This window comes from Phoca vitulina, unplaced genomic scaffold (genome assembly GCF_004348235.1).
Source record: "Phoca vitulina isolate PV1807 unplaced genomic scaffold, GSC_HSeal_1.0 scaffold28, whole genome shotgun sequence".
NCBI classification, from domain to species: Eukaryota; Metazoa; Chordata; class Mammalia; order Carnivora; family Phocidae; genus Phoca; species Phoca vitulina.
The window spans coordinates 22,095,125-22,122,179 of NW_022589731.1; the positions used below are offsets into that span (position 1 = coordinate 22,095,125).

Consider the following 27,055-nt stretch of genomic DNA (forward strand, 5'->3'; position numbering starts at 1 on the left):
CCCCCTTCCCTTCCCCCTTCCCTTCCCCCTTCCCTTCCCCCTTCCCTCTCCTTTCCTTTCCTTTCCTTTCCTTTTTAGTGACTGGAAGTTTGCACCTCTTACTTGTACCTGTTTCAACCATCCCACATTCAGTTCCTCTCTGGCAACCACAAGTGTGTTCTCTGTCTTTATGTGTCTGTTTTTTAGTTTCTTTATTCGTTTGTTTTTTTTTAGGTTCAGCATGTAAGTGGAATCCTATGGTATTTGTCTTTGACTTATTTCACTTAGCATAATACCCTCTGGGTCCATCCATGTTGTTGCAGATGGCAGGATCTTACTCTTTTTTTATGGGTGAGCAATACTCCATTGTGTATGTAGAACACTTCTTTATCCACTCATCTGTTGATGGACACTTGGGCTGCTTCCCTAGCATGGCTATTGTAGATAACGCTGTAATGCTGTAAACACAGGGGTGCATATATTCTTTTGAATTAGTGTTTTCATTTTTTTTGGGTAAATGCCCAGTAGTGGAATTGCTGGATCATATGATGTTTATACTCAAGTTTTTGAGGACCCTCCATACTGTTTTCCACAGTGGATGGAATGTACATCACCACCAAGAGTATACCAAGGTTCCCTTTTCTCTACATCCTCGCCAGCACGTGTTATGTCTTGTCTTTTTGATTCTAGCTATTCTGACTGGTGTAAGGTGATATTTTATTGTGGTTCTGATTTGCATTTCCCTGATGATGAGTGATGTTCAGCATCTTTTCATGTGTTTGTTGGCCATCTGTATGTCCTCTTTGGAAAAAAATGTCTGTTCAGGTCCTCTGCCCATTTTTTAATTGGATTGTTTTTTTGGTGTTGAGTTGTGTAAGTTTATTGTATATTTTGGATATTATCCTCTTACCAGATGTATCATTTGCAAATATCTCCTCCTGTTCAGTAGTTTGTCTTTTTGTTTTGTTGATGATTTCCTTCATTGTACAGAAGGTGGGTTTTTTTTGTTCGTTTGTTTTTGTTTTTTGCTTCAGTCCCAGTAGTTGATTTTTGCTTTTGTTTCTCAGCCCTAAGAAGACATATCTAGAAATATGTTTCTATGGCCGATGTTAGAGAAATTACTACCTTCTAGGTAGTTTTATGGTTTCAAGTCTCACATGTAGGTCCTTAGTCCATTTTTTTTTTAAAGATTTTATTTATTTATTTGACAGAAAGAGAGAGAGAGCACAAGAGGGGGGAGCGTCAGGCAGAGGGAGAGGGAGAAGCAGGCTCCCCGCTGAGTGGGATGCCCGATGCAAGACTCGACCCCAGGACCCTGGGATCATGACCTGAGCCGAAGGCAGACGCTTAACCGACTGAGCCACCCAGGCGCCCCAGTCCTTAATCCATTTTGAGTTTATTTTTGCCTGTGGTGCCAGAAAGTGGTCCAGTTTCATTCTTTTACATGAAGCTGTCCAGTTTCCCCACCCAGTGCCATTTGTTGAAGAGACTGTCCTTTTCCCGTTGCATATTCTTGCCTCCTTTGTTGTTGGTTAATTGACCATATAAGCATGGATTTATTTCTGGGCTCTCTATCCTGTTCTATGGACCTATGTCTCTGTTTTCGTGCCAGCATCATACTCTTTTGATGACTATAGCTTCATAGTATAGTTTGAAATCTGGGATTGTGATGCCTCCAGCCCTGCTCTTCTTTCTCAAGTATTTTCTTTCTTTTTTCTTTTTCTTTTCTTTCTTTCTAAGAGAGTGGGCTACTTGAGTAATTTTTGTATCTTAAACGCTTTCTAATGCCCTTTTTCCATTGTGATGGTTACCTTTATCTCATCATGTTTGAGCAAAAGTGTGGTTGGCATTTAATGGTATGACTTTTTGGGTGCTTATCTGAAAGGAATAGGAACTGCTTTTTGTGAGGATACCATTAGGGATTTTAGAGATTTGTTGAGTATTGCCAGTTTTAAGAATTTCTTAATGTTGGACATATTTTTGCCATTTGATTGTACTGTAGCTTTTTGGCTTAATATCAGCATTGGTTATACGATTATTTTTATTTTATTTTATTTTTTTTTGATTATATGATAATTTTAAAAATCAGGTTGGTTTCCAAAAAAATATTCAGCCCACCAATATCTCATTCTTTTTTATGGTTGGGTGGTGTTCCATTGTGTATATATACCAGATTTTTGTCCACTCATCTGTTGATAGACACTTGGGCTGGTCCCGTAACTTGCCTATTACAAATAATGCTGCAATAAACATGGGGTGCATATATCTTTTCAAATTAAAAAAAAATTCATCCCACATGTAACTGATTCATAGTTAGGAAGTAATTATTTAATTAAAAAATCTATTAATGGAAATATAAGACCGTATATGAAGTGATAATTAAAACGGTAACAGTATCAGTTTTCTTCCTATTACAAACCTTATTCAGCCACAAAAGGGAATAAAGTTCTGATACATGGAACAGCACGCATGAACCTTAAACCATCATGTTGAAGAAACCAGATAGGAAAAGGGCAGCACTGTTCGATGTGTTTCTATGAGGCAGGTAGAGCAGTCCTGTTCATAGGGACAGAAAGTGGACTAGAGGTCCTCAGGGGCTGTGGGGAGGGAATGGGGGTTACTGGTCCGTGGGTACGGGGTTAACTGTGTGGAGGGATGAAAACATTGTGGAAGGCTATCGCGGCGAAGGTTGCCCCCACATTGGACACTTAAAGATGGTTAAAATGGCAGATTTCACAGCATCTGTGTTGACCACGTGAGCGTGGGTTTATTTCCGGTTTATTTTCTTGGTCTGTGTGTCTGCTTCTGTGCCAGCCCCACATGGCGTTGGTCACTGGTGCTCTTCAGGACCACACTAAAAAAAAAATCACGATTGCATGGTGTTCCGAATTTCTTCTAGTCGATGACCCTTTACATTTGTCTCTTGAAAGAAAAGGCTGCCTTTGTGGATGTCAGAGAGGCTGATTCAGGCAGAGACTGAATGTATTTCACCATTAAAAACAAGCAGAAACAAGCCAGCAGTCACTTCTACCTCTACTAATGTCTCCTTACCTCTCTTTCTTCTTTGCAGCGTTTTATAACTACGATGCCAGGGGAGCGGATGAACTTTCTTTACAAATAGGAGACACTGTGCACATCTTGGAAACATATGAAGGTACGTATACCATTGGTGTCTTTCTCTTCTGTTTTGGGCAGTTAGCACATGTTCTCAGTGTTTCAGAAGTATGTGTCATCATGAGTCTTGTGCATATGATCCATCTTCCTACAGGATGGATGCCCTTTCCAGTGAGGGCAGTCGTGAGGCTCTTCATTGTTTAAATAATACTTGATTAAGATGAAATTAAAACTAAAAATTCTAATTTTTCACCTCTAAAGTTTTCTGTGGAAATAGCTGTTTTCATTAAAAACAACAGAACACATTGGTTCCTTTGTTGCAAATGTATGTGAATCTTGACTGTGAATAACTGACTGCTTGAAAAACTAGGAAAAAAAGTACATTTAAGATATTTTCGTGTTTAAGTCATTGTTTTGATGTGTTTGATGTGAACGGTGAGACTTGTTACGTTCTCACTTAGGTTTGTTAAGAAAGGAACCAAAACTATTTCTTTTTTTCTTTGACCCCATTTTCTTAAGGGTGAACAGACATTGTTACAGCTATGTGGGACGTGGGCCAGCGAAGCAAACCCAATAGATTAGAAATCCAGTAAATACTACCATAATAGTAGTTTCTCAGTGTCCTTGGATTTTCACACAATTTGGGTTTTTTTTTTTTTAAAGATTTTATTTATTTATTTGAGAGAGAGAGAGAGAAAGCACACGAAGTGGGGGGAGCAGAGGGAGAGGGAGAAACAGACTCCTCGCTGAGCAGGGAGCCCGATGTGGGACTTGATCCCAGGACCTCAAGATCATGACCCTGAGCTGAAGGCAGCTGCTTAATGGACTGAGCCACCTAGGCGCCCCACACAATTGGTTTTTATATTTAGTGTCTTGGATATTGCTAGAACGGCCCACCCTTCCTTTTACTCTGTGGTTATTGTGGCATAGAAGGGAAGCCAAGATGGGCTTGATTTCTGAGACTCCTCAGATCTGGAAATTTTGTAAAACTGTGTAATTAGCGTTGGTGGCTTTATTTCCTGCTTGAAGGGGTGACTCCCATATAGCAGATGAATGAAAAGAACTGATGAAAATGGATCATTTCAATAGAAGAATTGCTTCTAGAGTGGGTTTAGCTAAACCCTTCCAGTAGGAGGTGAGGGTGGGAGAGGAGATTGAAGCTGTCCCACAGTGATCGGCAACCTGGAGCCCAGACTCCGTCTATGAGATTTGCACAAGAGTGAAGCAGATGTGAGCCTCCGTGCACTAGGCAGGCTGCAGCTTGCTCCAATGCCCCTCCCAGACACCTCCGGGAAGCGTGAACCTATTATAACACCCATGGCCATGTCCCTTAGTTCCCCTTGGGATGCATGCGGACTTAGAATTCCAGTCCATTTGCATCTTTGACCGTAAAATCTTCCTACTGGAAAAAAAAAAATCAGGTTTAGTGGCATATTCCTGGAAGCAGATGTAACTCTGCAAAAACAGACCCTGTCCTTAAGTGAATGAGTAGTTGTGATGGGTGCCTTCTGCTTGTTTTCAGTTTTTATAGCTGACTGTTGGATTGCCTTATCTGCTCTCAGTATATATTGCCAGTGTTTGAGAGGAAACAGGGAGAAATTAAGTAGAGGTTAAGGATCAAACCTCTCATCTCAGACACTTTACTGATCTGAAGGGAAAAATGCTCTTACATCTTCTTTGTTTCCCCCCGCTCAGTTGAAGTTGAAATCCTGGGGCAGTGACGTCATTCCTGAATAGATAGCAATTTCCGGTTGGCCTGGGTATGTGGGGACTGCCACCTCTTGTTCTTTGCTTCCTAAGAAGAATGTACTCCTTAAACAGTGGGATCCTATCACGAGCCAGTGATCCTTGCTATACATTTGACTTAAAAAAATTGGATGGTGAGCATCCTGGTAAAGGCTTCTTCAGTGAGCATTTTGTTTCGGGGCTAGTCAGTCTTTGAGATTCTGATTAAAATATTCCAGTCTCTGTAAAGACCCTTTAACACAAAACACATTCCTTTTCTTTGACAACTATCATTTTGGTTTTAATCAGAATCTGATCAGAGAAATGCATTTGGGGAAGTAGTTTTGACTTTGTAAAACTTGGTGTCTTTATTCATCAAATAAAAATGGAATAATTGTTTTTCTGCTCTTTCCTTTTGTTCTATTTTGGTTTCATGGATCATATTTGAGTTTGGCATTTTTTTTTTTCTCTTTCCTCCTTTCCCCCCCCTACGTTTCCTCTAAGAAAATGTATTTCTGTTTGTCAAATTTAATTTTCCTTTTCTGTGTGATCCTTTTCAGAATATTACTTGGCTTTCTGCAGAGTATAAATTCTGGATGATCGCTCTTTATAGTAAAGTTCAAAGAACAAATTTACCTTTACGTTATGGTTAATTTCTCCCTCTCAGGCTCATGAAGGCCTAGAGCAGAGAACAAAGGATAAGCAGTGTATAGGTCACTGTGGGGGTGGAAGGAGCTTGGAGAAGTCATTGAGGGCACACCCCTGCTTTTAAGCAGTGTCCAGATTCAACCAGACAGGAGAGGTGAGCCGAGATCCCAGCTTATGAAGTGACTCTCGAGGGGCCGAGGATGTGCCGGGCCTGCCGCCTGCTCATTTCCACGCGGCTCTCTGGACGCTGGATGCTGGATGTCAGGGAGCTGGCAGGCAGTGCACAAAGATTAGGAAATTATGCTTTTGATTAAATCACTACACTGGAACTGAGTATATTCAAATTTTTAAATGCACCTTACTTCCTTTTTGTGCCATCAGCATCTGTCAACTGAAGGTCTTGTGAGAGTGTGAGTTTCCTGGGGCCTTTATAACAACGGACCACACTGGGCGGCCTAACCGGCAGAGACGTATTGTTTCCCAGTTCTGGAGGCTGGTAGTCCGAGATCAAGGTGTTGGCAGGGCTATGAGGGAGAAGCTGTTCTTCGTGTCTCCCCAGCTTCTGGTGTTTGCCGACAGTTTTTGGTGGTGTTTAGGTTGTAGATGCAACACCCTGATTTCTGTGTTCATCTTCACGTGACAGCCTCCCTGTGTGTGTCTCTGTCTGCTTCCCCTTTATCTAAGGACACCAGTCATTTTAGTTCATGGCCCACTGTAATGAACTCATTTTAACCTGATCGTCTGCGGAGACGTTATTTCCAGATAAGGTCCCATTCACAGGTAGAGCGAGGACTTCAACGTCTATTTTGAGGGACACAGTTTAACCCGTGACAGATTGGAAAAGGCAGTCACGTTGATAAGGTTCTCATTTCTGAGGCCAGCGAGCCCTCCAGCCCAGCCTCCACTCAGCAAGCATTCTTTGTAACGTGTCGCCGGTGACCGGCCTCCTGGCCCTGGCCCAGTGGAAGGGCCGTGTGGCTCTGGGTACCGTCTTCCTGACAGTGACCTGTGGCTGTGGGTACCGTCTTCCTGAGAGTGACGGTCATGTCGCTCCCGGAGCCTCCGGCTTCGGGGCTGAGTCTGCCCCGTGTGCCTGCAGTGTGTTACACACAGGACACCTGCTGACTCTGTTCTCCAGAAGGCCCATTATGCATGTGGATGCTGTCCATCAGGACGTGATTGGTCGCATCTGGATTTTGGCTCTCTAGCCGTTCAGTACTCAGAGCGCAGGCCACCGTCCTCCTGACATAAGGGAATGTCCTATCCATCTTTCTTTAGGCAGCTCCTTGTAAACGGGGCCGACCCCAGGATCTTGGTGATGTCCTCACCTGTCCATCCTGGAAGAAACTCCAGCTTCTTCCTCATGCATGTACTGGCCTCGCGGCTAGTGGTTTCTCCGGGCATAGTGAGCGCACCTCTCTACCCGCTGCCCTGCCTCCTCCCTCCTCCAGCGTGACTCCTCCCTCCTCCATCTGACTAACAGTGAGCCCTCCTTGAAGACTCAACCTAAGCACACCTGTCTGGGCAGAAGCTCCTTCCTGCCTGCCTCCCAGCTCCTTTGCTCTGCCTGGTCCTGTCCCCTCGTGGCATTGTCCCTGGACTCCAGTGTGTGTGTTCCTCCTCTTGTTCTGCTAGGGACACTGTGTGGGACTCGCTGACTTGGTTGCCATTTTCCTGTGCTGGCCTGTGTGCTCCCTGAGTTTCCGGGCTGTGTCTTGCCCATACTTGCTGTGTCTTAGCTTGGTGGACTCCACGGAGACCACTCGTGAGCCTTGCCTGGGAGATGGTGCTACCAACTGTGGACCCTCCTGCTCCTAGCCTCCCCCCCTCTTGCTCGTTCCCCTCAGAGCAGCCAGGCCTGCATTCTCTTCTATCCCCTCCCTCCCCTGCAAGAAACCCATGCAGGGATGTCCTCTCTCCTTCACGCTAAAGTCTCTGTCCTGCAACATGGTTTGGCCCCTGCTTGTCTTAGGGGGTCTTCCCATTTGTGAGCTCAGGGAGGGCAGAGCATTGGGTCTCATCTCTTTCTGTATTTTGCTCTGTCTAGCGCAGTCTCTGACACATAGTGTGTGGGCTCCATGGGTTGAAGGAGTAATGTATGCAAATAATCTTGGGTAGGAAAACAATAGGTTTTCATTTTGCCTAGTAAGGCAATTAAAAAAGAAACTCTATCTATTATTATAACATTAAAAAAAAAAAGACTCCCTACCTTTTATCCCCATGGCTCACCCCTTTCTTCTCCCTCTTCCCATTGAAAACCCTTTTACTGTGTTTGAAGTGGATTTTTTTGTTCGCCTGTGTTCTTGTACTGTTTGGCATGCATGTATTTTTCATGTATATAAATGTGGGTGTAGCTCTCGTTCTGTTTCTTTTTTATTCAGTGCTGTATTCTAAGATGCACTCCTGTTTATTTTTAGTGTATGTCTAGTTCACGGCTCCCACTGCTGTGTGCACACACGCCCCGTGTTTTACTGATAGCCTTCCCGGTTCTGGGCACTCAGATCTCCTCCCTGTGCACCCCCCTCCATCATGCTGCCACGGGCGTTCTGTGGCTGTCCCGCCGTGCACGGATGGGCGCGTGCACTTCTTTCCCAGGGGTGCATTCCCAGGCTGGGGGTTGCTGGTTGTAGGCTGTGGGGCCAGATACGTCGGATACGTAGGGACGGCCGCTCCTGTTCGGTGGCTGCAGCCTCCGCTTTTCCCCACCACCCGGGGCCTTAGCCTGCAGCGTAGGTTTTTACCACTGAAGTTTGTGCAGTAAAATTGTGTCTGATTTTCTTTAAGTTCGAGCACTCTCTTCATACGTGGCTAAATCCTTGGGTTCCTTGATAAGTGTGGCTCTTTTTTACTTGGTTTCTGTCTTTTACTTGTCACTGGGCAGTCTTTCCTTATATGTTCTAGGACATTTCATCCCTTGTCAGTTTCAGAAACGAAAGGGCATGTTAATGAAGACGTGGAAAGGTTATAATGACGGCATAGAAGACTGTCCTTAAACTTGAATAAATACAGCCTTTATTTGGCTCTAGATGTAGGCTGGGATTGCATAGGCCTCCCCTCTTTCTCCATTTCACTGCCTGGGAATGCTGCCCTAGATGGGCACAGATTCTGGGCCGGGCGCAGAAACCAGTGAAGTAGACAGTATGGCTCTCCGGAGATGATCCTCCACACGTTCGACTGAACTCCAGACACTCTGCGTCTGCAGTGTCCCCAGTCGATCTGCTGAGTCCCTTTGTCAAGAGAGCCAAGCAGTCGCCACTCGGTCTTAGCAAATCCTTTGCAAGGATCCTGGGAATGTCCATCTCCTGTTCTGAATGCTTGGAGAGCATCTGTTAATAACCCCTTGAGGACTTTGCTCATTTCTACCCTGTCCCTTTCTGGTCTGTGATCGTCCTCCTCGCCTCTGGTTGGTAACATGATTGCTGTTTAAGAGGGTGCTGTCCTTGGGACAATAATCTGAGCTCATTCAGACATTGCTTGCTTCTGAGCTTTGACTTTCTGATACTGTGTAAGAGCATAATTGGTTATTCTCTGGGAATTTACCCAACCTGCACTCTCTGAGCACTCCTGTAATTCTCTGACCCGGTCCTTTTGCTCCTGTGGGCAGAGTTAGAATTTTTCTGAGCTTTGGATTCACTTACCCTGAGTAGGGTGGCCAGGGTGACTGGAGAGCCTCTGGGGTAAAGAAGCATCCATGGCTGGCCGTCGTGGGGGATGGGGCTGTCTGGAGGCCGGTGACTGGGCCCATGTACCCACAGGGCATCTGCAGGGATCGTTTCTGCCCTCCGCTCTACGGGAGGGGCCAGGGGTGTGGTCAGAGCTGCTCTGCCATCAGCTGGCCCCTTCCAGTCACCACTTACATCATGCTAACATTGTAGCGTGCCCGTCTTCAGCTTCCTCCCCTCTTGGAGGCAACGGGAACTTGAGTCTAGGCCAACCCCCAGGGCTAGGTGGGCCCCTGTTCCTGGGCCTGGCGCTTCCTATGGGGGGCTCAGTCTCTGCCACAGACACACTGTGTGAGATCACAGCTGCTCCAGGGCACAGCGTGTCCGGATTGAGGAGGGAGGAAGTTAGCGCTCAATAGGTCCTCTGTTGTGGGGCAGTTCTTGATGATCTGGAGATCTGGTATGTGCAGTTGGCAGTGACCCCTATTCAAGTCAGTTGGAGGGAGAGATAGGGAAATGGATACCCAGGGAGCCCTCCCCGGGATGAGTGGTCAAAAGGACGATGTCTCCTCGTGGGACGGTGCTGCATAACTTCAGATTGACGGCTTCAGGGCCTCCAGCGGCAGGCGGAGGAGTGTTTGGGAAGGTCACCAGCCAGGCTGAGTTGAGATGCACTCTCTGGAACCTTCTAGTGTATTTCCACACTCTTAGGATTATTGAATTCTGGTGACAAACTGATTTCCCTGGTTCTGCAAAGCAATGAATTCTCCAGGACAGGGAGGTATTGTGAGGGGCCCTGTGATGTGTCCCCCTTCTAACTGTTGCAACTTTGTGTTTGTTTAGGGTGGTACAGAGGTTACACCTTGAGAAAAAAGTCCAAGAAGGTAAGTCCTCTTTTCTGAACCCCAGTGCATTTCCATTCATTCATCACACCGTGAGAGGAAATCATTCCCATCCCATATGTGTCTGCAGTTTTCCATGTATATCTCTTTCTCTGAACTTAATAAATGTGTGGGCTGGCGTGTGGGCCGCCCTGCATTGTTTTCTTCTGAACGATACGCGTGCACAGAAAGAACCGCTCTGCTTCTGTCCTGCAGCTGCTGGGCTGGGGCGCAGTGCCGACCTGTCGTCACGAAAGGCGCACTCCTCTTTTCCTGGTAGAATGTCACATCCTCTTTAAGCATGGGAGGTGGGGGAGAAGGACCCGGGTGTAATGACTTCAGAGAAAAAAAATTACTGCTTATGATTTTGAGTCTTACATTATCCTCAATGGCAACAGATTTGTAACATGCATGCTTGTTTTCCTCTTGCGTAAAACTATTTTAAACTGCCCGAGTTGCTCAGCAAAAGAAAGGTTCTGCTTTTCCAGGGCCGTTTGCATGCGTGGTTCTTTGAACTTCTGAAGCCAAGACCTGCAATTACACCTCAATCCTTGTGGTGGACACTCCCTCACACAGTTCTGTTGTGGCTTTTCCGTTCTTAGCTTCATAAAACCTAATTATGGCCCTCTGGTTTTATTCTACAATTTTGAAATAATATGCATTCTAAGCTGTGATTAGGCTCTGTCCACGTTAACTCACACACTTTAGTATCTACGTATGCTTGACAGATGGTTCGTTTTACTCCTGCTTCTTAACTCTGCCTCTCATGATCTCTTTATTGGGCTGGACTGCTCATGTGGTCCTGAGCCTGTAACTTAAGGCTTCCAAAGTCCAGCGGCTCAAGCACAGGACCTGCCTGCCCTACTTCCCCCGGAAACCCCGCAGCCGGGCCCTGCTGGCCAGGTGGGAGCTGTTCGTCCTTTGTAGCTGTCATTTACGAAGGGCCCCGCTTGAGCTGCATTTTTTCTTCTGAAATCCTCATTGGAAAACGAGGCAGTTGTGAAGCCTTTAAAGATAGTATGATTTTGTAGTGGGCCCCTCCAGGCAGTGCAGAGAAGGGACTTGGCCTCTAGTCATCCAGACTCCCAAGTGTTCTGGAACCGTCCTTTGTCTAGCTATGCACACAGACGTATTTTGTCTGGACTGGTTTTGAGTGACCCCGGCTGGAGCGATTGCTCGTTTCAAGCCTCCACGTGTGTCCCCTCCCTGCTTTCCACTCCTCCCTCTGTGGCTTCATGGTGTCCGGGAGCAGGTGTACTAAGATCGCGGGGTGTCTTTGTTTGTGGACACAGGTGAGGCTGGCTTGTTTGTCCTCTTCCTGCCTCCATCCGTGTGCACACGTTGACATCAGCTGTGCTCCTGGAGGCATCCTGGGGCTTGGGGGTGTCCTGAACAACTGGGACCTGGTGGAACTCCCAGCCTTGGGGCCCTTTGGTCTGCTTTCGTGCTCGGCCACTGTCTTTCTGCCCGACTGCTGCCGTCTCTGTGATAATTCTTTATGTGAAATTCCGGCTTTCCTCGTAGGCAGAAGGAGCTTGAGTCCGTGGTGCCCGTGCCCCTCCCAAACACGATTAGTAGCTGTGGTTCCTGGTCTTCCTGTGTAAATCCTTCAGGGCCAGATGCCAGGGAAACGCAGTCAGAAGTTCCTGTTCGCACAACAGGTGCCTGGAAACCACCAGGGCCGCTGAGTAAATTCCCGCCACACGCACTACCTCTCACACGGGAACCCTCTCCGGCCGTGCTGTGCAGCCCCGGGTCCAGCACCTCTGCCCCGTTTCAGGTGCTCGTTTCTGCCTCACACCAGAGAGGCGGCTATTTTGTTTGCTCAGGAAGCAGGACAGCAAGTCTTGGTAAAGCTCTTAGCACTTCGCGGACTGCACCTGACACTGAACTTGCACTTGAGAAACGCTCCCTCGGGCACTGTGCTGCTGAGCCCCTGTGCGTGCTGCACTTGGGGGATGCAGCGCGTCGTGGCAGTCGTGCGGATTGGGCGAAATTCGCCCACTTTCTGTATTTTCTCAGATGGCCCCTCTGTTGGGAGATTGATGAGAATCTGTGGGTCAGGTAAGTAAGTAGTCCTACATGCTTACGTGATGATAAATGGTGGAAATCAATTTTCCATGGCCATTTTAGCTTTGCTTGAAAGAGGGAACTGTCAGAGACCGTCATCAGAAATTGTTTTTAGGCATCTGCAGGCTTTGGAGCTGCCCGAGTCAAGGGCATCAGCGGACCCGAGGTGAGTCCTGTGGGGAAGACCCAGGACAGCCCTGTGCACTTTTTTCCTTGCACACGGATTGCTTCTGTTTTCTTCAGAGACATCTGTAGTGTCCGTGAAACACAAGCAGGCTGAGTTTATACTTCCTGTTCGCCCCGCTGTGTTGTATGTGAGGCTTACCATAAGGCTTGCAGAATTAATAGGGATCCAGCCATCCCTCCCGTCAGCTTGTCAGGGTGGTTTTGATTTTCGGTTGGTTTTCAAGTTGATAATGAAATTACTTTTTTTTTTTTTTTACCCCCATAGGGTATATTTCCTGCTTCATATATTCATCTTAAAGAAGCCATAGTTGAAGGAAAAGGGTGAGTCTGGTCTTAATGTTTAAATGAAGAAACACGGTGATTGTATTTGGCTTTGCTGCTCATCCATATGGCAGGGCCTGTTAGGAGGTTGGATGTGGGTGTGAGTGACTGTGATGGGACAGGAGTTCTGGGCAGAGAAAGGGGACTTGGGATGGAGACGTGTGGACAACATGGCTTTGGACCTTTGAAAAGTCTGAAGTCAGCACTGGGCCTGCAGCCATGCTCCTTCGACCTGATGCTGATTTTGGGTAGCACTGGCCCAGTGCTCTGTGCTTGTCTGCGAGTGATCCCGTTGGGTAGAGGCTCCAGCCCCCCAGCTCTGAGCCCGTTTTTCTGGAAAACTTTGAAGGCTATGACACAAATGGAGTTTAGGGTGAAGCAACAGTTGGTAAATTGGGATGTGTATGAATTTACATTTTGTCTAATTGTGATGTATGTTTCTTAGAGGTCATAAAACTGATGGATAAGATCATTAAAAGGACTTTTATAGAACGAGAACCCATTAGGCAGGAATGGCATATGAATAGCCAGGTGTGAACTTGGAAGAAGGAGCATTAAAATGTTTTCCTTTTTAGTCTCTTCTACATCTTCACCCTCAGTTAAATATGTAAATTATAAAATTACTAATCATATGATTACTGCATAATGACATCTCTGGCTGATTACAAAATTACCTTTCCAAGCACTGTACTTTTAACATATGAAAAGGACTAGCTTGGGTTCTGTAGTTGCATGATGCATAACTAAAATGAAGAAAATAATTTAGAGGCATAGATGGGGATGACCTGTAATACAGAATTTTTTAATATAGATAAAATGTGTGCAGAGTTTTAAAGGGAAGGAAAAAAGGAAAGTTTTGACTCTTGTTGTAGATATAATGGAATGAAGTATGCACTGAATGTATTTGACATCTGTCTATATCGGAATCAATATAGAAGTCAGACTGATTAATTTTTATAAAGAAGCACTGTGAGTATACAAAAGAATATATGGAGAATGTAATTATGAAGTATAATAGTAAAGTGAACGAGAGATTATTTTGATTCTCAGTGAGTGGAATCACACCCACACAGACAGACACATTGGCTTCCGTTCCTGGGGCTCGTGGGAGATGCCCCAGGGTTAGCGAGTGATTGGCGCACCGGGGACAGAAGCAGTTAAGAAACGGTTTCTCTGCTGTGCTTTGGGGCTCCCTGTGTTTGCTCCCCACGCTGCTCCTCTGGTCCTGCCTCCCTCCTGCTCTCCCACCCATGCCCAGCTGCCTTCTGTCTCCCTTCTTGCAAAGACCCTCCTGCCTTCAGGCTTGACAGGTGGTCTCAGCGCTCCTCCTTTCCTCCGGAGATCTGCGGACCTCGACCTCCCCACCCCATGGTCCTTCCTCCTTTCCAGGGCAGGTCGCTCTGTCATCCGACCCCCACCTGCCTCCTTGCTCTCCAAGGTCCTTACCCCGTCTCTCTTGCAGGGTTTCCTGTTTCTCTACCCCCTTCACTCTTAGACATCCTGCATCATTGCTGTGTGCAGGCTGTCGCCCATTCTCTACCTTTTTCCCCATACCCAAGGCAGTTCCCATTTGTCTGCTCTCCCATGCTCCTGTGGCTACCGTGCCTCCTATTTCTGGGCTTCCAGTGTCTTCTCAGGGCTGCTCCTCTGGTGCTTTCCTGCAGTATTGGACGCTGGTGGCTGTCCCCTTCACTGGAGCCCCTTGTCTATTCTGATGCTTTCGTCCCATTTCTGTTGCTTCCTAGCCTATTTCCCCCTGCCCACTACTCCCAGGGGGCTCTCCTTGCCCTTCTCCTAGCCCTGTGTTGCCCCTCCGTTTGACATGGCCCGTGTTGTTGTGTTTCCTCTCTGTGGGTGATGCTTGGATCGGGGCCTCCAGCCCTGACTGTCCTTGATGTCTAGCTGGATCATTTAGAGCCAAGTAACTAAGGAGCCACCGCCACTGGCTGAGCGTCTGCTGTGTCCTGCCCATTCTTCCACGCCCCGCGTGATGTTCTTTCTGTAGGTCTTACCGACAACCCTGTGAGACAGCTGCTGTTGGCTTTGTACATTGCTGACCCTTGCAGGTAATGAGGTGATTACAGAGATGATGATACAACAAAGCCAGATAAGGTACATTAGAGCCAGTCGGCGCGCTCGTTCCAGGGACAGATCAGGCCTACGAAGAGGGAGAAAGTGAGAAGGATGCAGAACCAAGACCCGGACCCAGTATGAGCAGTGAGGCCCCGTATAAGTGGTGGAAACAGGGTTGTCAGGTTGAGCTCTGAGTTTCTGATAACCAGTGGAAGAGCCCAGTGGATTCAGCATGAAGCTCAGGATTTGGAGGACGGAAACATCCCAGTTGTTGAGAGAAGAGTAATCCACCCCCCACCCCCGAGAGGCTTTCTAAGGATGGCATTGCAGAGTGTAAGGAACCCCATTTTCATCAGCACCCTTACTGGGAACCTTGGTGACAGACTTGGCAGGACTGCTGTAACAACCATATTCTGTAATAGACACTGATGATGTCCCATCAGAGGGGAATTCCTAAAAACAGTTTTGTGGGGTGTGGTCCCATACGCACCCCTGCCTCAGACATCTGGTCCCTGCTGCTCCAGGTGGTGCATGTGGCCAGACCTGTCCACAGAGACTGGTCTTCTCTCAGGGACTCCACTGTTCCTTCCTTTGGGAGTCCCGACCATCAGCGGGTCACTGCAGCCCTAAACCCCAATGTGAGCCCAAGTAAGAGTCCCGTCCACTGATCTAGGCTCCAGCCAGATCAGGATATGTGGGTGGGACCTATCTCAGAATCCCTGCACATTCCATGCTGGTTGGAGTCCGTCTGTTCGGGAATTCTGGGGCCAGGCGGCCCAATTTCACGAGCCTCCCTTCAGTCTCTTCCTCAGTCCCAAGTATTCTGAGTCCTTCCTCACAGGGCCTGATGCAGAGCATGTGACTGGAAAACAATGGCTGATATGATTTAAAAAAAAAAAAAAGCACAAATAGATAGCAAGTTAAGAATAAGTCAGGGGTTGGGGCGCCTGGGTGGCTCAGTCATTAAGCATCTGCCTTTGGCTCAGGTCCTGATCCCGGGGTCCTGGGATCGAGCCCCGCATCAGGCTCCCTGCTCGGCGGGAAGCCTGCTTCTCCCTCTCCCACTCCCCCTGCTTGTGTTCCCTCTCTCGCTGTGTCTCTCTCTGTCAAATAAATAAATAAAATCTTTAAAAAAGAAAAAAAAATTTAGAACAAGTCAGGGGTTAACCTCTTTTGGGGTGCAGGGAAAAGGGAAAGGATAATCTGAGTGTTGGGATATCAGAGTACCTCCGGACATTTGAGAGAGCTATTGCCTCATTCGTATTTCTCCAAGGAGAACTGCTTTATGTATTATCATATAATGAGTTTTATGCATGATGGAAATGTAAAAATCATCTTAACCGAAACCTGCATTTTAATGCCACACATATTGGTTATGATTGATGGCATCTATAAAATAGGTGGGTACACATATTATGAATGTACTCTCAGACCTTGGCGTTTTGAAGCCTTCTAATGGGATATCGTTTGCCTCCTTCCTCTTACCGTGACGTACGAGGTAGACGCCCTTACACGTAGGGCAATGTGTGAACGCCCTCGTGCTCTGTACAAATACTACCTGTCGTTCTTAGAGGTGTGCGTGTTCCTATCTGTGGACACAGCCTTATTTGTGTATTTTCTCTCCGTTTGCTTAAATATTTAATTCTGTGGACTAGATTTGGAATTTACAAGGTACAACTTGCAGACTTTAACGAACCCATGAACATAGCCATCCTTTCCTCTTCTCCCTTAGGCAACATGAAACGGTCATCCCGGGCGACCTCCCGCTCATACAGGAAGTCACCACGACACTCCGGGAGTGGTCCACCATCTGGAGGCAGCTCTACGTGGTGAGAAAATGGGATGTTGAATCTAAGCTTAAATACAGAGAATGGTCTTTTTGGACCTTGCTGTACCAATGGTTTTTTTTTTTTTCCTTTCCCTGGGACCTCAAAAGCAGAACTTCTGGACTGAGTCATGCTCAGGGCAAAGAAAGCCACATGTCCCATTATTCTGGCCACCCTGGGGGGCTGTTTGTCCTCTTGGACTGCTTTGTGTTGGGGTGTGGCCATGCTCACTGTGACAAAACACTGATAAAGGGGTTCCCCCTCCTTGTGCAGTACGGGAGATGGGCTGCTTGAGTGCTTTGGAAGACAGGATTAAGCAGGCTGCATTGATGTAACCCCAATGTTTATATTTTGATCATGAAAACTCAGATTTGCTTTTAAGCTGTAATGGATGCTTATTTATGGATGCAGTAGAGAGCAATCGCTGTTTATTTTTTTTGCCATCGTCTGTCTCTTATTGTTTGAGTAAGACTTACATAGTCTTCTAGACCTAAGTGTGCCTGTTACACAGGTGGGGAAGTCATTTACATTCCAGCTCCATGTACAACTGTCCAGTTCTCCCAATCACGGAAGAAGCCTTATTAATGCAGGGAGGTTGAGACTCTGACATCTTCCATTTCCTATTCCCTTGGGGCATTTTTTTGCACATGAATTCATATTTGCAGAAGATTACCTTTTGTTAAGCCTGTATTTCTATTCAGAGTGTTGATTTCTCATATGCTAATGTTGTCAGCACAAAGCAAGGGCTCTGGAGAGAAGTCAGTGCATCGATTTCTTGGGAACACAGAAAACTTGCAAAAGTCCCACAGCTGCTCCCTGGGCAGGCTTGTTGTTTTTGATTATACAGTGGTTTCTTGTAAATGCACAGTAATAAGCAGTTGCAGTAATTGGTCATCAAATGTTCTCAAAAACCGAAAAGCGTAAAGTTAGCCATGAATGTTTTGTGTAAATCTGAGCAATTTTGTAGTCGGTCTTTCATGTTCAACTTAGCAATTTTTAAACAAAAATATGGCAGCAAAACAAACAGGGCTGATGCTGACTGATCCGTTAGTGGGCATGGCTCTAGCCTTCTGGCCCGGGATAGGCATGCCCAGCCATCACCTTGGTTTCCTTTTTAGAAATGCAGGTTTGCCTCTTGTGGACTTATATTGTTGGATTTGTACAAAGCTAGAAAAAAATTCCTTACAGTATTCTTCTATGAATTGGTTTTTTTGCTGTGCTCTCTGGTTGTAGACAAGTTAATAGAATATTACGAAGTTTAGATATTTGATAAGGCTTTAGAAAAATGAATTAGTAAGAGGAAACAAACCTAGTTGTGGAATAAACCATTACTTTTGACCATTTAGTTGTTTTTTAAGAAATTAACATTAGGATGATGCTATAAAGAGGAGCTTGGGTACCGGATAGTCTGCTGGGGTGTTCTCTGACAGGTTGGTGGTGGGGATCTTAGAAATTGCTAGAAAGAAGGTCACGTACTAGAAATAGTGGGATGAGAGGGTCAGATATGTAGAGCAGAAGTTATTTTAAAAAGTAACAATGGCCATGTTTTAATATATATATAGGGACCATGTTTAGAATTTTATCAAATTAAGTGTCCCCTAGATGTCTTTTCATGGAAGGAACCAGTGCCGCCTTTTAGGAGTCAGGGGGCAATCCCTAATTTCCTTGATGAATTGTACTCTTGGCTGTTGCAAAACTGTTGCCTTTTTTTTTTTTTGTACCATCAACCCCTTCAAAATATGTAGAAAGTGATAAAAATGTGAATTTGTGTTTTCCTTTTGATGTAAATGCACCGAGAGCTTGCAGATTCAGATCTCACTCCTGGCAGAACCACTCTGTATGCGCTGAATGAAGCACAGTGCGTGGGGTTCCCTGCAGCTTGCCTGCCAACACGCCCTGGAGGTCAGTTGCCTGGTGTGCTGAGAATGGCACAGGGCACAGTGTTCAAAATATTGAAGACTCCATGGCAAGGTCTTTTTTTTTTTTTTTAAGATTTTTATTTATTTATTTGACAGAGAGAGCGCAAGTAGGCAGAGAGGCAGGCAGAAGGAGAAGGAGAAGCAGACTCCCCACTGAGCAGAGAGAGCCCGACGTGGGGCTCGATCCCAGGACCCTGGGATCATGACCTGAGCCAGAGGCAGACGCTTAACCCACTGAGCCACCCAGGTGTCCCTCCATGGCAAGATCTTTAGACTCACACTTACTCTGTGGGAGTTTCAGGGTAGCCCATCTATGGGCCACGTACTAGAAGTTCATATGGCTCCACATCCATATCCTGCTCTGGTTAACCTCTCCATTTAAGGACACGTGTTCTGGAACGGTGGATGGAATATTGAGGATTTTGCATTACTTCTTATCGTTTTGATCTTTTAGTGCCTGATAGGAAACAGGCTCCATATCGTGTTCCTGTTCATGCTTTTGACATTGATTGAATCCCATCATATAAAGCATATACTACATGTGTATTTGAAAAACAATCCACAGTGTTTTTTCCTACCAAAAGCTTTACACATGGCTTTTCTCCCCTCTATATAGCAAGACAATAGGGAGATGTTTCGAAGTGTGCGGCACATGATCTACGACCTTATTGAATGGCGGTCACAGATTCTTTCTGGAACTCTGCCACAGGATGAGCTCAAAGAACTGAAGAAGAAGGTCACTGCCAAAATTGATTATGGCAACAGGTTTGTTTATTTGAAAGATGATTTCATGCTTAAATTATCCAATATAATAACATTACCATAAGCCTTGAGGAGGTTGAAATCGTATTTTATCATAAAACAATTTCTAACATCAAAATAAGGGTATAGTTTTCATTTTTAAAAGGATAGGTTATTTTCTATTGGATTCTAAAAATCAGGAGTTTTCACAGTCATTGTCGAAACCTGTTCTTGTGTCCGAGAAGCTGGGGCCAGGGTGACCTGTCATTTTCACTCTTCCATAGATGACACTGCCATGATTTCCCCTGACAAGGGACTTTTAGTTATTTTCTGCTCACAGTACTTGACTTCGAGTCCAGACATGGGCGTACTTTGTGCAATAACAAGCAGCAGGTTGCCTTGGTGGAATCCTAAGTTCTAAGAGTTGGAAGGGACATCAAAGGTCACCTTGAAACTTATCACCAGAAATCTGAATCTCAGATAAACAACAAATAATTTTGCTTTGTGTAAGGACGTCTTTTGCAAAAGTTCCCATCTACAGCAGGCCTCCACTCAGCTCTGCTTGCATTGTCTTCAGCAGTGGTGCGCCCCCTTCCCCACGGCGCTGTGCGTTCCACCGTTCGCAGGGCGTCCGGATGCTGAGCAGGAGTGAGCTGCTTCATTCTGATTCTGCCAAGTCTGTGACCGGAGTGAGGCCACGCCCTTTCCCACGGGATAACTGTTTGGTTGTTCCTGTAAAGTCAGAGCTGCAAGAAGCCTTTAAAAATTATCTGGTCACATGATTCTCAGATGCTGGTCTGTATCAGAATCACTTAGAGAGCTTTCAAAACATAGAATTATGGGGCCCACTCCTGAAGATTCTGATTTCTAAGATGTGCAATGCTGGCTGGAAATCGCAGTTTTTATTTTTATTTTTTTATTTTTTATTTATTTATTTTTTTTATTTATTCATTTGAGACAGAGTGATACAGAGAGAGAGAGAGCATGAGCAGGGGGACAGGCAGAGGAAGAGGGAGAAGCAGGCTCCCGCTGAGCAGGGAGCCGGATGTGGGGCTCGATCCCAGGACCCTGGGATCATGACCTGAGCCGAAGGCAGACGCTTAACTGTCTGAGCCACCCAGGCACCCCATGGAAATTGCAGTTTTTAAAAATAGGGTTGGACCATGCTGGATAGCAGATTGGGGAACTTCTGGGAGAATCGGAACCTCTCATTTTACGCGTTAGGACAGTATGCTCAGAGAATGGGAGAGGTTTGTCCCCAGCTGTTCAGCTGAAAGGTGCCCTGGGTAAACTAAAGAATCTTTCTGTAATATCAGAATTATAACATAATTTTTTTTCTAGTACTTCCTCCTTTCAAGTGTGAAAAGTTTCTAAAAACAACATTATTAGTTACATGTAGTATTTGGATTAAAAAGGCTACAGGAGAAGGTGTCTCTCCCCCCCCCCACCAAAAAGTCAGAGACTCCTGTGTGTAGGATATTAGATATTGTTGCAGGGAAACCCATTTCATGAGGACCTGCTTAAAAAAAAACAAACCTTTGAAGCTTTGATTCTGTTTTCTATTGGAGTATTGTATTTTAAACTTTCATTCAGAAACCACCTGCTTAATTTGGCTGTGGGAAGCAACCAAAGTACATTACGTCATGGAACAATCTAGTTAAGAAAGGAAGTGTTTCAAAACATTATTTACTACTTTCATCGGAAATACAGTCCTTAATAAGACAGTCTTTGGCCCTCTTGCTGTGCTAAGATCCACCTTCATAGTGGAAGCTCACTGTGGGTTCAGAGCCTTATGAGCACTGTTGTTGAGAAAATGCAGAATAGTTGGCATGAAGAAGACCCCTGACAGGTCACTTCCTGTACCATTTTCCATGTGACATTCTGGAAAGAGCCTCGACTCTGCCATGAGAGGGCTCTGGCTCAGAATCCAGGCTCTAGGTTCTTCTAGATGTTTCTCTGAGCTTAGGTTTCTTCTTTTGCGAAATGGGTCTGACCACCTGTCCTGGAAGGAGCGAGGGGAGGTGCACCTGGCAGGATGTATGCAGCAGGCTGGTACATATAGCCTGGGCCTCGGCTCCTCGGGGAGCCTGATGTGGTGTGGCATCCAGGACCTCTGGCCCCTCCTCCTAAAGCCAGGTACTTTGTAGATCAACTTACACCAGCACTGGCTCTGCCCATGCAAGAAAGGATTCTCTCCCTACCTCATTAGCATTGACTCCACCCACACCAGCATTGACCCCGCCTATACCAGCACTGACTCCTTCCAGGGACAGGTTCAGGGTTTGGATGAGCAGTAATATTTGGAAGAGGGTCTTTACCTCATTAGTGAAACGTGTTACAGAGACAATTGATGAGAGCCCGAAAGCCTTTTTTTTTTTTTTTTTTAAATATCTTTCTGTCCTCTTGAGGTACCCCACAATCATTGCAACTACTGAGGCTGTTTTCATGCAGAGCGAAAAGCCTGTATTTGTTTGAAAAGCCTGTATTTGTTTGAAAGCCTCATGTTGCTGACAGGTCCAGTTGGTTCTGCTTCACCATCAGTGGATTTGCTCAATAGATGTTCAGAGGGAAAAGCAAGGTCTTTGTGACCGCCTTCCAAATGGTGCAGTGGCCCAGCATATCTATCAGAATGGTCCTGCTTGATACGGTATCAGACTCCTATCCAGTGTTAAGGTGTGTGACCTTCAGAGAAGAGAAATCAGAGATGAGTTTGTCTGGTTGGAGTCTTTATTACCAAATCAACTTTCCTCTTAAAACTGTAACTGTTAAAGGCATTATTTAATTGAAATTTATCTTTCTTTCAGCAGACTCTTTACACTGCCGTATGGTTAAAAAAACCCCCAAAATTTCTTGCTTCTGTAGACTTGTTAATCGCAGGAAGAAAATCCCAAAGGCAAAGTATAAGGCATCTGTGGTTAAGATCCTCGTATCTTATTAAAAAGAAAACCATAACACATCACATAGCACAGCTCCTGGTTTCTTTCTTTACGTAATGGTCTTTGTTTATTCTTTAAATAAAGATTGTGCTAAAAATCACCTTACAATTTTGTTGGATTTGGGGGAAACAGAATGTTACCAAAAAGACATTTCCAGATATAGATGGACAGATGTATTAGACAGCTGCTGCTTGTGTTTCAAGGTGGTTACTTCATCTAGCCATCTGGCCAGAAAGTTGCTCAATGTTATTGTGGATAACTTCCACATGTTTGTTGTCGAAACACAATAGAATGTCTTTATCGAAGATCTTCTGATGGGCTGATTGGGGATTAGAACTGACTGTAGGTAGAAGGAAAGCTGTGTGATATAAAACTTACTGGAATAGAATGGTGGGTATGCCTCTGCTCCGGCTCTTCCACCCTCTGCTGCCCAGCTCGGTGATGATGTCACAGCTACCAGCTTTAGTATGTGGGCACGTGGGTTTGTATGTCATTGCATATATATGTATATGTGTGTGTGTGTGTATGTATGTATGTATATATACTCTCTCTCTGTACATGCTATATATATGTATGTGTGTGTGTGTGTGTGTGTGTGTGTATATATATATATATATACACACACCCCTCCCCCAAACATATATAGTAGGTGTGTGCTTTCAACTCTCCATGCTGTTCACATCGTAGTTAGAAACACACACTTCAAAGGCCGTGGTGTGTGTCCATGAAGTTCTGAATTTTTGTTGTTGTAGAATTCTTGATCTGGACTTGGTGGTGAGAGATGAAGACGGGAACATTTTGGATCCAGAACTAACTAGCACCATTAGTCTCTTTAGAGCTCATGAAATAGCTTCTAAACAAGTGGAGGAGAGATTGCAAGAAGAGAAGGTAAGGTCTGCTCTCCGTACTGTGCCATTTACCTTTGGAGTATCTTTTCTCAATAACTGCTTTCAACACTAGTAAAACACCAGTGGAACCCAGAATTTGCACTCGAAAACCCCCAAAAAGCACAGCTAAACTGTATATTTCATACAGTGAAGAATGGAAAGGAGCCCGGTGTCATGATGTTGAGGACTTTTGGAAAGGAGCTCATCCTGTGTGGGGGGGAGGGTCACCCAGCACTTGCTTCATCGTAGGACGCAGGGTCTTAATGACATTGACTTTGTGTTCTCATGTCATGGGAAACAGTACTTGATTCTGCATTTCCTCTTTGATAGGAGCCCAGGGAGGGACATATTCTAAGCTCGATGAGGGTAGGGAACACACGTCTTATTGGTCTTTTTCATCTTCCCTGGTCTTATTTTATTTTATTTTATTATTTTATTTTATTTTATTTGACAGAGAGAGACACAGCGAGAGCGGAAATACAAGCAGGGGGAGTGGGAGAGGGAGAAGCAGGCTTCCCGCTGAGCAGGGAGCCCGATGCGGGGCTCGATCCCAGGACCCTGGGATCATGACCTGAGCCGAAGGCAGACGCTTAACGACTGAGCCCCCCAGGCGCCCCATTTTCCCTGGTCTTTAATGGGAACTTATGTATAGCAGATATTCAGAAATCAATCGATTGAGTCAGCCATTCATTCAGCAAGTCTTTATTGGGCACCTGCTGTGTACCACCTACTGAGGACGTAAGGATGAGTAAGACAGAAATGTCCTCGGAGGATTTAGCCTAATGCAGAAACAAAAATTAAGCAAGTATGCATGTAAACACCATTGTGATTGACTGCGTAGACACTCGAGTATCTGAAGACAGGACTCAGGGCAAACTCTTAAGGGATTGTGACCTCTGCAAAGGGCATAATTACTTTCAGTTGGGTGCGTGCATGTGTTGAGAACTTGATGTGGGACAAGGACGTGACTTGAGGCTTTGCTGTGTTATGCCAACTGGTTGCACATAGTTTCCTCTTCTGTCAAGAAGAAAGAAAGCGAGGGTTTTGGTAAGTATCGCTAATGTCCACTTTTTTTTTTTCTACTTACATAGTCCCAAAAGCAGAACATAGATATTAACAGACAAGCGAAGTTTGCTGCCACCCCTTCTCTGGCCTTGTTTGTCAACCTCAAAAATGTGGTTTGTAAAATCGGAGAAGATGCCGAAGTGCTCATGTCTCTTTATGACCCCGTGGAGTCCAAATTCATCAGGTCAGTGGCGCTGCCCTGCTGCCTCCTCCCTTTCCTCTCCGGTTAGTGTTAGGAGAACAGCCTGGCACCGCCTCAGTTCTTGCTCTCACACAGAGCACTGGGGTGATGGGCTGAATCCAGGGCTGTTTGGGGATCTGGGCCAGCGTCTGCTTTCTTCCTTGCACGCACGTGGGTATTTGACTGTAGAGTTTTGGTCTTGTAATGTTTCAGGGACCTGGCGACTAAAGATTGAACTGATTGTTTCCTGTGTTGTCTTCATAGGGTTTTATGTTTCCAGACCCCCCCAGATAGTATCACTCTTGTCTTAATCTTGCTTTGTCAAACTTTTGTTTTTTGTCAGTGTCGTTTTTGGTCCTTTGGCCTGTTGTTGTTTCTGCAGCACGACTGGCTGGAAGGTAGTGTCCAGACCAGTGCTACATAAAGACTCTCACTTAATATTTGTTGAACAAAATGTTATAAATCTCGTCTCTGCCATTCCTGTCATTTGTAATGTGGTCTCTTTCCTAGTTCTTGCTTTTGTCTCAGTATAAGTTTCTCTTTGTCCAGATGGAAAAATTATGGTTTAAATTATGTGTGAAGTGTGTATGGGTGTGTGTATGCGTTTAAAAGTGAAATATCTTCGTTTGTATTCAAGTTTTTTTTTTTTAAGAGAGAGAGCACATGTGCATTCGGGGGGGAGGTGGTAGGGCAGAGAGAGAGAGAATCTTAGCAGACTCCATCCTCAGCGTGTAGCCTGATGCGAGGCTCGATCTCATGACCTTGAGATCTTGACCTAAGCCAAAATCAGGAGTCAGATGCTTAACCAACTGAGCCACCCAGGGGCCCCTGTATTATTCAAAAATTTAAAAGTTAGTATGTGACAGAAAACAGAACAAATGGATGAATTTCATCCTCATTTCTTTTTTTTCTATTTTTTTTTAAAAGATTTTATTATTTATTTGACAGGGAGAGACACAGTGAGAGAGGGAACACAAGCGGGGAGCGGGAGAAGGAGAAGCAGGCTTCCTTTGGAGCAGGGAGCCCAGTGCGGGGCTCGATCCCAGGACCCTGGGATCATGACCTGAGCCGAAGGCAGATGCTTAATGACTGAGCCACCCAGGCGCCCCTCATCATTTCTCATATGGACTTCATTTCTTCCTCTTAGGATTCAATTTGTGTATTTGGCGTATTTGGTTGTTATAGGCTATGAAATAGACGTGCGGTATTTCTTTTATACTATAAATGAATGAATGGTGAATTTTAGATTATAGGCAGTCTAAATACACCAGTAATGCTTTTAAAATAATAAACTTTGAAATGACATTTGCAAATAGTTCCACTACAATTGTAACCCTAGACATCCCAAATGACAACCTCTCAAGGGTTTTGTACTGACTGTTCTCAACTGTTAATCTTGCGTGGGAGATGACTTACATGTTAATGGAAGAGCAGCTCTATGTGGCATGGCTGACATTTCTGAGCTCGTGTAGTTGCCTGCATCGTGGACCTCCGTGGTGGTAGTAATAAATCAATGTGGGTGTCTGTTTAGTGCCGTGCTGTATTTGGAAAATGAATTTGTTCTTATTTCTTTTGTTTTCAAGTGAAAACTACCTGGTTCGCTGGTCAAGTTCAGGATTGCCTAAAGATATAGACAGATTACATAATTTGCGAGCTGTCTTTACTGTAAGTACACCCAAAGATGTTCCTTTGCATCATTCACCATCCTAATGATTATGTTTAATGACCTCCCTCTGACTTTCCTACCCGCTGGAATATGGATCCCTGGGATGCCTGTAATCCATGGGAATTCAGTAATAACAAAACACCTTCCCAGAACTGTTCTGGGTCTCTAGCTTCCCTTCGAATCCCCATGACAGAGATTTACCCCAGCGCTCTCTTATAGCTTAACATTAATTGACTATTGTTATTAAGTTCCTTTTTGTTATGTGAATAACTTATTAAAATGCTAAAAACTGGTCGGAGAAGAGAGTCTCATTCCTTCTTTTTACTGTCTTTTTCAATTGAACCTGCACTGAGTAATGGTTCTCCAAAATAATTTATGGAAATTAATATTTCTAGGACCTCGGAAGCAAAGACCTGAAACGGGACAAAATCAGTTTTGTTTGTCAAATCGTTCGAGTGGGTCGCATGGAGCTGAGGGACAACAACACCAGAAAACTGACCTCGGGCTTGCGGAGGCCTTTCGGAGTGGCCGGTAATGCATTTCTCTCCTTTTCCTGAGAGTTTCAAGACCATCACATTCACTCTGTAAAGGAGCTGCTGCTGGATATTGGACAGTGGGCTGCTTTGATTTATAAGCTCTTCTGTTAGAAAAAAAAATCTCTTCATTCTTTTCTGTGTGGTTTCTGTGGACGCGCAGCCCAGGATGCTTCAGTCTGCAAGTTTCAGATATAAATCATATATTTGGTTTTCAAGCAGATCACATCTCCTGAGGGAGACCCTGACCCACATTCTCAGCCTGGAGGAAAGCCAGTCACTGGAAGTTTTTAGGGTTTCTGGACTTGGTGATTGATGGATTTAGGAGTAAATTTGCACTGAATAGTCAAAGTGATGAAGAGGTAGAAGGAGAACGGACCGTGAGGAGGACACGGTTATCATGAAATAGGTGCCATCTGTACTCCATATTTGTGTTCTGTTATTTTGGTAACAGCTCAAGAAAAGGGAGAGATTAGTCACATCTGCTCAGGGAAAGTGAAGGTGTCCCCAGTCTGCTGGAGAAAGGTGAAGGTGTCCCCAGTCTGCTGGGGGAAGGTGAAGGTGTCCCCAGTCTGCTGGAGAAAGGTGAAGGTGACCCCAGTCTGCTGGGGGAAGGTGAAGGTGTTCCCCCCCAGTCTGCTG

The 27,055-nt window shown here is 45.3% G+C and overlaps 1 protein-coding gene across 2 annotated transcripts in view; it reads left to right on the plus strand.

Moving 5' to 3' along the window:
* Window positions 1–27,055, plus strand: part of DOCK1 (dedicator of cytokinesis 1) — a 487,093-nt gene that overhangs the window by 53,989 nt on the left and 406,049 nt on the right. For both annotated transcript variants that reach the window (XM_032423353.1, XM_032423354.1), the window contains exons 2-10: window positions 3,050–3,133; window positions 9,972–10,012; window positions 12,531–12,586; window positions 16,392–16,488; window positions 19,021–19,169; window positions 22,834–22,969; window positions 24,060–24,217; window positions 25,798–25,879; window positions 26,276–26,411. In XM_032423353.1, coding sequence (XP_032279244.1) covers window positions 3,050–3,133; window positions 9,972–10,012; window positions 12,531–12,586; window positions 16,392–16,488; window positions 19,021–19,169; window positions 22,834–22,969; window positions 24,060–24,217; window positions 25,798–25,879; window positions 26,276–26,411 — 939 coding nt within the window. The remainder of the gene's footprint in view (window positions 1–3,049; window positions 3,134–9,971; window positions 10,013–12,530; window positions 12,587–16,391; window positions 16,489–19,020; window positions 19,170–22,833; window positions 22,970–24,059; window positions 24,218–25,797; window positions 25,880–26,275; window positions 26,412–27,055) is intronic.